Here is an 11,999-nt window from a genome sequence, read left to right as displayed (position 1 = left end):
GTAATAGAGCAGCTGGCGAGTAAATCCACCCAATCCTGCTCTCCTTGTTCTCCTAAAGGTTCCCACTGAAGCCAACAGGGGGCTTCGAAGGGATGGAGAAAGTCAGTTGGGCTCATTATTTGGCACCCTATTTTACTATTTCAGAAGACACATTGACAGGAATCAACTTGGTGAGGAAAGATTCAGACTGGCTCCGTTCAATAATCCTCATTGCACGATACTGCATTTGCTGTGCGGGGGAAGCAACGGCTGCTAGTCCAGTATTGAACGTGTCCTATCGGGCCATTTAATCAGCTCCAGTTGTGACCGCTGCAGCATAAAATTCCCAGTGGAAACTGCTGGAATGTGGAGAGTGGGAAGGAGGTGCTGAGATGCCAGAGGCAGAGAGCTTTATTTGCTCTAGGCTCTATTGTTATTGCATATAAAAGGCTTAAAGGGACTGAAATACTAAAGGAGAGGAGAGGTGGTGAGAAGTCAAGTGGATCTGCCGTTGCAGAGACCAGCACCAGCCATGGGGAGAACTGCTCAGAAAACTCTCCTCTCTTTACTCTGTCTAGCCGCAATGGTTTGTCAGGCTCAGGACACCTGCCCAGGTGAGTGAAAGACAATCCTGTTCCCAACAGCGTTTCATACTGTGGCTCTTGCCAACCTGGACCCTGGAGAACTGGGAACTGTTCAGGAATGTTTGTTGTCCTATACATCTATAAAGTGCTTTGTCTGCTCATGGTGCTTTTAAAATGATAAAAAGAACAGTTTCTTTGTACAAAATTCCTTTGTAGAAATTAATCAATCAATTAATCAATAGAAGTGCACAACACAGACGAGAGGTGTTCAGAAAATAGGACACAGTTTTTGCAAACCATGTTGTGAAAATGTTGTCTCTTGTCTCCTTTGAGATTCTTCAAAATTTGACTTCACCTCTTCTCCCTCATGCTCATTTACTATCTTCTAACCTCCCTATATTGCTGCTGGAATCTCTCTGTCTAAAGCTCCCATCTCCTTTGCAAATTGGGGCCAAAGCCTTTCTAATCTGGTGACTGACCGACCCACACAGAAAGATGAGCTAAATTCTGGAAAATAAAATCTCAATCTTCAAAGCTCAGAGTGAGCCTGTGATTTAAGATCCTTCTGCTTTTAAAAATTCATGTTTACCAAATTAAGATGATTTATGAAATTGCAACTGTTGTGTATCTATCACCACAAATCCACTATACAACTCTTTCCATGTCAGCACTTTCATTTCTGCGCTTTGGGTTGAGAATCCAGCAGCATTTGAAGGTTTATTTTAGTTCATCATGAAATCCTGTGATCCTTATGCAAGATTTAGTCAAATTTGTGCAGACCTCATTCAGGCAAATGGTCTCTTTGAAGGAAATGGGTGCTTTGTTAAAGAAGGATTGAATACAGGCTCTGCCATCTTATGCATAAATTAATGTATTATTTCAGAGCAGTACTGCCTTCACGTTTCATCTCCTTACATTCATGATCATTTTCAAAATTAGTTGCTATGTACAATTTATGCCCAAATGTTCCAGATTAGGAGGTAGAGTTCCCATATCACAGGCAATATTACCCATGTCCACATTTTGTTACCTCAAAAATTTCCACATCAACAGAGCTGACCGGTATGTCCCTATTTTTCTCCACTGATGTCCCTATAAATAATTTTAAATCTCACAATGTGTACAATATAGGGAGGGGCTGTTAGGTTAAAAAACATATTTAGTTCTTTAAAATGTATTTCCTGCGCTTGTAAGAACAACTGTTTTTTAAATTATTTTACTTTTGCACAATTTCTTCACTGAATGGCAGCTATTTGTTTTTCCTCTGCATTTCATTCTGCTTTTCATAGAATATCAGGGTTGGAAGGGACCTCAGGTGGTCATCGAGTCCAACCCCCTGCTCAAACCATGACCAATCCCCAACCAAATCATCCCAGCCAGGGCTTTGTCAAGCCTGACCTTAAAAAATATCTAAGGAAGGAGATCCCACCACCTCCCTAGGTAACTCATTCCAGGGCTTCTGTTTCTCTGTAGGTAATTTCCTTGAAAGATTCTCATGAACTGACACAATGCTGCAATGGTCAGGTTGCAAACACTGCAGAGGGATGTGCACATCAAAATTAAGTGTGAAGTGATTTCTTTGAATACAAATATTTAATAACTTCTTTTTAACTTTTGTTTACACTATAACTTAAAACAAAGACTAATAGTAACAACCCCCAACTTTTAATATTAGTGCATTGTCTCTGAAATGCAAAGAACTGAAGAAAATGTTGAATTTATCACTAATAGAGAAAAGAAAATCAAGGAACTATCTAGGCTCTCATTTGCTGGGTTTATCCCTCTAGATTTCTGCAGAATGTTTCAGATCCTGAGAAGCTAACAATAATTGATTATGGGTTCATTTCTTTCCCCAGAGGTGAGTTTAGTGGGTCACAAGAGTACTGATAAACTCTACATTCTCCAAGGCTTCCCTGGAATTCCAGGTGCCACAGGGCCCAGAGGATACCCAGGAAATGTAGGAATGAAAGGTACGTTCCCAGGCACTGAATGGGAATCAGACATGACTGGTGCTGATGTAAATGGGAATTAGTTTTGTAATATGCTCAGATGTTGGAGATTCCCCTCAACCCTGATATGAGGAAACTCTGGCCAACTCACATGGCATCTCCCATATCCTATGGCAAGGGATTGGAGCTTCAGAATAACCAAGCTCTGAAATACTGTCCATTCCCTTTGGGGTGTCACATTGGCAACCAAGTCCTCTGGTTCTTTCCCCATCTCTATCACTGGCTCGCAGTGTGACCTTAGTCAAGTCACTCTCTTTGAGCCTCAAGTTTTCTCCTCTATATAATGGCGATAATGGTCCTTTACCTCCCAGAGGTTATCTGAGGCACATTTCATTGATCTGTGAAAAGCGCTCTGAGAAGTTTGGATGAGGGGGCTAGAGAAGAGGAAATCATGATTATTGTCATGAGCCGTGACATTTTTAATGGTAGCATGTATAAAATGGTTGTTTATCAGCTTTGGTTCTCACCTGGCAGCAAGATATGCTTGTCCCTTTCACTTCAATGGGCCTCCATGTAAGAGTCCATGCTAGGGAATCCTGATGTGAGATCAGGGACTCAGCGAGCCAGATGCAGATACAGGATTTGAATTTCGACACAGATGAGTTTTTGTAATTCCAGGTTGGGGTGGTGGGTGGGAATTATGTACTCAGTATTTATGCTACCTTGGAAAATATTCAGTCAGTTTTCTGTGTTTGCAGGAGAACGGGGACCTCCCGGGATCCCCGGAAAGGAGGGGAAAACTGGCCCAAAAGGTAAAGTAACAAAGGGCAGAGAACTGTGTTTTCCTATAGGTGACCTAAGAACAGGAAATAAGTTTTTAATCAAATATCAATTAGAGCTAGTTATAAAACACCAATTCCTATAATATTTGGGCTCCAAAAACCACCACAACTTCCCCTCACTCTATATTTGACAATAAAGGGTTTATTATTGTAACAGAACTTCAGTTCTGATCCAGTGTCAAGATCTCGCTATCTCTGATCAGTCTTTACTTACTTATTTTTTGTTCAATCAGGAGAAAGAGGTCCTGCTGGCCACCCAGGAGCGAAAGGTAAGAGACCTCAGATGATTCTTCTCACTGCAGAGCAGGGCACATTCTGGTGCTATTCACGGTGATAGAGGAATTGGGAACAACAATCCCCCTGCTCCGTTTCATTATACAAGTTTTCCTTCAAGCTTCTTGCGAAACAAAAAAGCTGAAATGAAATTGGTTCTGGTTAAACAAGAATGTCCCCTTTTTGTTTAATAGCCAAATGACAAAACACAGCGTTGTTCCAAAATGAAGAGTTGGAACATTTCAAAATTCTGCATAAAATATTATCTTGAAAAATTTCACCCAGCTCTAAGTATAATGTCTGATCTGTCATGAGGTCCAATGCAGTCACAGGAAATAGATCTCAACTGCAGTGCAGACATAGCCTAAGCCTATTTCATTTCAGTCAATGCAGAAGACAAGATAAGATAAATGCACTACTGCCAACCCCAAAACTTAAGTTAGGTTCATAAAAAATCTGGAGACTCGTTTTAGAATCATGAGATTATGTAAAAATAATGACAGGTTTCAGAGTAGCAGCCGTGTTAGTCTGTATTCGCAAAAAGAAAAGGAGTACTTGTGGCACCTTTGTCTCTAAGGTGCCACAAGTACGCCTTTTCTTTTTGTAAAAATAATAGATCTGGTGTTCTTTTTATTTGCCTTCTGCTTTTTGAGTATTTAGGGGGCACTGGGGTCACATTTTGAAGCATTCACCATAGCTTTAAGGGCTAGAAACTTACTTTTTCTTTAAGACCAAAGGCTGAAATCATGTCATATCCACTTGACCCCAGGAGCTCGGGCTTTAAGGAAAACAATAATTATCATGAGACTCATGACCAAATCCTGAGAGTTGGCAACATACATCACTTAAGTCCCACAAAACGCCAACTTTAACAGATTGTGCGGAGTGTAGCTGATACATAGGCCTTGAACTAGCCCCTCCATAGAATTAAACCCAAGCGATTCCTGTAGTGAGATGGTGAATTATGGAGGTGACCTCCAGGTAAAACAAGGATTTTATTCTGAGTTCTTTTTTTAGGAGATAAAGGAGCCCCGGGAGCTACAGGAGTCCCCGGAACACCTGGTGAGACCCTCTGCACTCTCCTTTATACTGAACACATCATTTCAGTTCTATTTTTGCAGCACTAAAAATTAAGTGGCTGAAGAAGCTTGTTTCTTGAATAGTTACCATGTCCACAATATCAAACTCACTGATCCTCCTGTAAGATTTGGGCTCTATAAAGAGAGAAATAGCTGTGCCTATAAAAACAGGTGGCCATCCATGTGTTGTAACATCCGGAACAACACTAGCCAGATGACCTTTGGTATGAGAGAGAACAGCTGAAATGTAAGTGAAATCTGTAGATCTGGAGGTGTATCCTAGAGAAGGTTACTTTCTCCTACCCCTCCTTATATTTCCCACATACCAGGAGTGGGGAGTATGAATCACAAGAAATGGATCCTATTTATATGTCCAGTTAAAGGAACGACCCTTTTTCTACCAGTACTTTATTTAACTGTTATTCTCCCGTTGTCGCTTGGAATTTTTTAAAAAAGAATACTGAGTCAAATTTATAGCTAGCGTAAGCACAAGCAACTCCCCTGACTTAGTGGGCATTGCTCCTACAAACTGACCAGCAATTAACTTTGTCTATTAAGGACCAATTCTTAGCCCTGCAAGTAGGAGCCTCATGAGAGGGTTATAAAATAGCATTAGCTACCTAATGAGAGCTATCTTGATGGTTCAGGCTGGAAGGCTCAGATCAGAGATGTGTGTGAATCCATTAGCACTTGGATTTTCACAATTAAAAACCTGTCTTGTGCATTTTCAAGATAACGAGTACTTTGCTATCCCAGCTGTCACTGTTGGCCAGTTACATAGTTTAAAAGACAGTAAAACGTTTTCTGGTTCCATTTCACTTTCTACTGTGTTTCTTTTCATGACTAGTGGAGGAAGACCTGGAAGACAGACAGTGTAAGAAAGGTGAGTTTCTTAAGACCACTAAATGTCATCTTATTCCATCCAGAGACCCATACATCAAAAGCCATTAGAGATAGACAAATTTGAACAAAAGAAAAAAAAAACACCCCACACTACCCACCCACCCACCCACACACGTGATTTTCACCATTTGCTGTTCTCAAACTATCAGCAAGGAGACTTTGATCTTTTAAAATGAAGGTGTTTTGCTGTTAGCAATTGGCCAGTGAATCTTTTGTGGAAATACATTTCAGCCGATGGGTTCACTTACAAACTGCGATGTGAATATTCCTGTGAGTATCTGATATTTTGGGGGGGGTGAGTGCTCACGCAAGTCACACGATAACCCAAAGCCCTTCTCACTCACAGAGATTTCAAAATGGCTGCATGGGGACTTAGAGTAAAAATCTTAAAAAGAAAAGGAGTACTTGTGGCACCTTAGAGACTAACCAATTTATTTGAGCATGAGCTTTTGTGAGCTACAGCTCACTTCATCGGATGCATCGTGAGCTGTAGCTCACGAAAGCTCATGCTCAAATAAATTGGTTAGTCTCTAAGGTGCCACAAGTACTCCTTTTCTTTTTGAGAATACAGACTAACACGGCTGTTACTCTGAAACCAGTAAAAATCTTTGTGCACATTTCAATTTCCATGAGTTTTTAAGATGCTTTGAGCCAATCCCCTGTTCAGGTTGAGCTGGTCTCACACTGAACAGATGGGGTTAGGCAGGTGGTTGCATCTTTTCCTCTTCCAAACAAAGTTAATACAAACCAGATTGGTACACTGGAGTCTAAATCATTTGGTTTGCTAACTACAGAGAGCATGAAAAGCCTCGCTAGGTACATACACTGCTGTGGTAGGCTTCCAAAGATAGTGTGTGATCCCTCTGAGTTCTATTTAAAGGGATACTACCCAATTCCCAAACAGTACAGTGGGGAGGAGAGGAGATGGTGAATCAAAGATTCTTTTCCAGTTTCCTGATTCTGCAGTTGATCTGGCCCTCAGTGCAATGTAAAGCAGCCCATAAATCCCTATTCAAAGGAGAGTTATACAACTAATTTACATATTTCAATTCTTCTTTCAACCAGGAGCAAAGAACTGCAAGGAGCTGTTAGCCAGAGGGATCCGCATGAGCGGCTGGTACACCATCTACCCTAGTGACTGTAAAGCCATGACCGTGCTGTGTGACATGGACACAGATGGCGGAGGATGGATTGTAAGAACAGAGCATAATGAAGCTCATTGGATGTTTTTTCCTTGAACAACAAACAGTTTACTGTCCCAAGAATGGGAGTTGGCCCTTAGCCAGCGGGTTGCAGCTAGCAGAAAAGCATGAGGACAGAAGCTCTGAAGCTGTTAGCTCCCCATGGTTAGCTGAAATAAAACCACAGACACTTCCTGAGCCCTTCTAATCCTCCCTAGTCCTTGGTTGTGGCGATAACTTGGTTGTGATCACAATGGGTTCCATGGAGGGAACCTGGAGCTTTAGAGTCTAAAAGACCCTGTCTGAGGGGACATTTGTCCAGTGCTGTAGATTTTGAAATTTGTGATCCTTTAACCTAATGCTGTTGCTGCCAAGATTTAATATGATCCTCTGAGACAAGCCTCCCTCTGCGATAGTCACCTGAGGCTGAAATACATCTGACCATGTTAAATCTCATCCAATGATTTACAGTCACAGAGTTTCTGGTCTTCTGCTCTATGTAGGATGGAAAAGAACGTGGGATTTCCCAACTAAGAACCTCCTGTTTCCCTGCAGGTGTTCCAGAGACGGGTGGATGGCTCTGTGGATTTTTTCCGTGACTGGAATACATACAAAAGAGGTTTTGGCAGCCAGCTGTCAGAATTCTGGCTGGGGAACGAAAATATCCATCTGTTATCATTCCTTGGTAAAGACGTCACTGGTGCATTTTTTTTCCTTACAACAACCTTCTCCACCACGTTTTATTCCCACACTTTAGCCATGGATACAGGGTATAGAGGTAACACTTCTACTGCAGACACCCCTTCCTGTACCTTAAAGGCCAGCCCTGCCACACAAAGCTATTGAAACCAGTAATGCTGTTGTAGATGGGCTGGATCCAGTCATGATTCTTGGAGCAGCATTTTGTCCTCGGGTGGTTCGCCCACAGTACAGCAATAAGGGATGCTACAGCCTGGATGAGGTCATCGATTCTGAACTACCTTCGCAAAGCATAACATGGAACAGGTTTTTAATAGGGAGGTCAGGTTGGTGGATGGAAATCGAATTCATAAAGGTCGATACGAATATATTTGGCTTGATTCAAGAATCAGTGGGTGAAATTCTGTGATGTGTGTGATGCAGGCAATTCAAACTAGATGATCATAATGGTCCCAACATAATGGAGCCTGATTTGTGCATAGAGTCTTTTGGGGCTTCTGCAATAAAAACATTCAATAACAGTAATAAACACTAATGGAAGGTGCTGAACATTTTGCTTTCAAATTGTTTTCTAAAGTTCCCAACGAGCTTCGCGTCGATCTCAGAGATTTTGACAACAACTATGAATTTGCTACATTCTCATCGTTCAAAATTGCCAGGGAGGCTGAGACATACACGCTGATCGTTGGACCCTTTGTGAATGGCACTGCAGGTAGGTTCTGAGCTCATCCTTTATGGCAGATGGAAAAATGGAAAGCAAAAGTGATGCAGAATAGTCAATGGCAGAAGCAAAAGGCGAGGTAATCTGTGGAGGTGATGTCTGTCAGGAAACATCAGTTATTCTCCTGCTGAACTATTAGAGGAGAAACACTAGGTCAAGTGACAACAGAACATATAGTATAATAGGGATATCCTTGCCGAGTGAGGGATTGAAAGCAGAATAACAAGCAGAGGTAGGCACAGCTACTGCTGTTTGCTTTCCTGAATTAGATCTTAATGCCCCATAGAAATATCTGAATTAAACTAAGTAGGCACACCAGGATTAGTACAAGTCACTGGGTGGGTAGATAAGCCCCATTTCAGGCAAACTATTCATCCAGACTCACGGATATCAGAGACAGGAATATTCTGTGGCATGCAGAGTCTGCTACACACCACTGCAGGATTGCTCAGGCACACCCACAAGCCCCCTAGGGAGAAGGGCTTTTAAGTAGGTTTAAAAGGGGCAGGGGACAAAAGTCAACAGCTAAGCATAAAAAAGGGCCACCTTAACAGAGGGCTCGATTTTTTGGGGGAGGGGGTATGTAGGGTCAGAGGAGGAAGAAGAGGGTAACCAGTAGAGGAATATATTCAACATCTCAGATTCCTATACGTAAATACCAGGCGGATGGGGAATAAACTGGAAGGATTAGTACAATTGTAAATTTACTTCTTAAGTGGCATCACAGAAACTTGGTGGGATGAGTCTCATTACTGGAATATTGGTATAGTGGGGTATAGCTTGTTTAGGAGGGACAGGCAAGGTAAAAAGGGAGAAGGTGTTGAATTATACAGCAATAATATGTGCACTTGTTCTCTGCTGCAGGAGTAGATGAGAGGCAGACCAATTGATAGTCTCTGGGTAAAGAAAAAAACGATAATAAATATAGTAATGGGGGACGTTAACTACACAGACGTTTGTTGGAAAAGTAATAAAGAAAAACACAAAAAACTTCTTACAAGTCCTTGGAATGTATTGCGGACACCATTTTGTGGAGGAAGTAACCGGGGGGGACCACCCATCTTAGACTTAATTCTGACGAACAGGGAGGAAATGGTAGCGAATCTGAAGGTGGAAGACAATTTGGGTGAAAGTGTTCATGAAATCACAGATGTCTTTATTCTAAGGAAAGGAAGGAGTGAAAACGTGGACAAAGTGCGAAGGAGAAGTACAAAAGAGTAGCATACCCATGAAAGGACAACATCAAAAAGATTAAGGCACAAAATAAGTTACACCTAGGAAGGAACAGAAAAAGCCACTGGTGAGGCCTGAGCCAGAGAACAGTGTCCGATTCTGGGCACCACACTTTAGGAAAGATGAGGACAAGTTGGAGAGTTCAGAGGAGAGCAACAAGAATGATAAAACGTTTAGGAAACCTGACCTATGAGGAAAAGTTTAAAAACTGGTGATGTATATAGTCTTGAGAAAACAAGAATGAGGGGGGGAAATCTGGTAACAGTCTTTGAATACGTTAAGAGCTGTTATAAAGAGGACTGTGATCAATTGTTCTCTATGTCCACTGAAGGTAGGACAAGTAGTGACCGGCTTAATCTGTGATATGGAGATCTAGGTTAGGTATTAGAAATAAATTTCTAAGTATAAGGGTAGTTAAGCTCTGGAATAGGCTTCCAACAGAGGTTGTGAAATCCGCATCACTGGAAGTTTTAAAGAACAGGTTGGGCAAACACCTGTCAGGGACGGTCTAGATTTACTTGGGGCTGCCTCTGCCTAGGGGGTTGCACTAGATGACTTCTTAAGGTCCCTTCCAGCCCGACATTTCTATGATTCTGTGAATCTATGATCCTGAATCCTCCACAGACTCCAGGCTAAGCTATTAGTGTTAGGAGCACATTGGGCTCACATTATACCATCACAATGGTGCAAACTGATTTCAGGACACATAAGGACTGAACACATTGACTACAATGAGTTACTCCGGATTTATAGTGGTGTAACTGAGCTCAGACTATCATTTTTTGGCATCCTTTCATCTACGAGAGATGGTGGGAATTGCAGCCTCTGATGTAGTTGGTTTGCAATATCTCCTGTGACTGAATGGTCCAATCCAAGATTTGCCTGCTCTTTGGCAGTTGCTGCAAATGTATCTATCTTGGTTGGGAGCTGCTTGCTTCCTGTGGGCTCTTTTCTCTTCAAGCTGCAGGAGCCAGCTCCTGTCACGGACTTTGATACTCTGATGGAGCTGATGGCACCACTTGTTACGATCACTTGCCAAGATTTCCCATTGGTCAGGATCAATTCCAAATCCCTTCATATCTCGCTTGAGTGTGTCTTTATAGTGAAGTTTGAGATGTCCTGATGTTCTTGTTCCCTCTGAGAGCTCCCCGTATCACTTGTCCTTGGGTATGCGTCTGTCTTCCAATTTGCCCACCACACAAGAGTGCTGAGGATGCACGCTTGGCACACTCGCATTTTGATGGTCGGCTTTGAGTTCTTCCATGCTCTTTTAGTTAGTCTGCTAAAGGTGGTGGTAGCCTTTCCAATGCGCACATTTAGTTCTTCATACAGTGAGAGGTTGGTGGTCACTGTAGAACCTAAATAGCTGAACCTTTTGGACGACTTCTAGCTGGTTTGCATTTAGGGTGATTGAAGGATCTTGTGGAACCCTCTGTCCTAATACAACCGTTTTCTTCATGCTGATGGTGAGAGCAAATGCCTGACAGGTACTTGAAAGGAGGTCCATGAATTCTTGTAACAGATCTTCATCATGGGCTATGAGGGCAGCATAATCAGCTAATAGATCTTCCCTGATCAGCACCTTTTTGACTTTGGTCTTTGAGTTAAGTCATGACAGGTTGAAGAGTTTCCTATCCGATCCTGTGTGGAGATACACTCAGAATATGGCCTGGTGAAAAAATGTTCCTTACTGGAAATAGAACTGTAATCTCTCTCCTGACCCCAGGGAGATTTCTGATGCCTGGAAAGGGAGAAATTTAGTAACCCCACTGCAGAGTCACCAGGCTGGGCTGTGGGAACTGAACTGTAAAAATGTAAACAAACAAGAAGAGAATCTCACCCACCTTCTCTCTGTAAAAACATGTAATAAATAAACCCAATTGTTTCCGCAGGGGATTCTTTAATGGAGCACAATGGCATGATGTTTTCAACCTACGACCGTGACAACGACTGGTCTCCAGCTAACTGTGCTGAAGCCTTTAAAGGGGCCTGGTGGTACAGGGATTGTCATACATCCAACCTGAATGGATTATACCTGAGAGGAGCCCATGGAAGCTATGCTAATGGGGTAAACTGGAAGTCATCCAAAGGGTACAACTACTCCTACAATATGGCAGAGATGAAAATCAGGCCCGTGTAGCCAATTATACTGAGCTCTTATATAGCAGTTATCGGCCTGTCATAATGAACATTAATCTGAATTTGACACTAAAGATCATTTCTTTATGCACTAGCCATGAGGGGGCAGACATCATCATAGTCACTTACCCAGCGCAGTACACTAGGACTAGAGCAGGTAAAAAAAGATTAAAATAGTTTTGTGGGGAAACATTGAATTTTTCAGTTGTTTTCATTTCAAAGGAATATAAATTAACCTATTTTAGCTCTTATGTTTTGTGCATTAAAAAAGTATGATTTCTTTTCCTGCCAAACAAAACATTACAACCACATCAGTGATATTTCATGAAAATTTTCATGTTTTTTCAAAGGCTGTTTGTCCACAGAAGAGCTCATAATTTGAGAAATGTCAGCCAGCTCTGTCTAGGTTATGTCTCC

The 11,999-nt window shown here is 41.9% G+C and overlaps 1 protein-coding gene across 1 annotated transcript; it reads left to right on the top strand.

Moving 5' to 3' along the window:
* Positions 1-465: 465 nt before the first annotated feature.
* On the top strand, positions 466-11,604 carry LOC141999793 (ficolin-2-like). The gene is made up of 10 exons (XM_074973561.1): positions 466-593; positions 2,420-2,533; positions 3,271-3,324; positions 3,588-3,623; positions 4,645-4,689; positions 5,554-5,589; positions 6,675-6,802; positions 7,346-7,475; positions 8,067-8,201; positions 11,336-11,604. Exons 1-10 carry the CDS (start codon positions 512-514, stop codon positions 11,581-11,583), a joined length of 1,008 nt encoding a protein of 335 aa, XP_074829662.1. The 5' UTR covers positions 466-511; the 3' UTR covers positions 11,584-11,604.
* Positions 11,605-11,999: the final 395 nt, after the last annotated feature.

Source organism: Natator depressus, chromosome 16 (assembly GCF_965152275.1).
Source record: "Natator depressus isolate rNatDep1 chromosome 16, rNatDep2.hap1, whole genome shotgun sequence".
Classification (NCBI taxonomy): domain Eukaryota; kingdom Metazoa; phylum Chordata; order Testudines; family Cheloniidae; genus Natator; species Natator depressus.
Note: the sequence above shows the minus strand (reverse complement) of the source record. Positions and strands in the feature narration are given on the sequence as shown.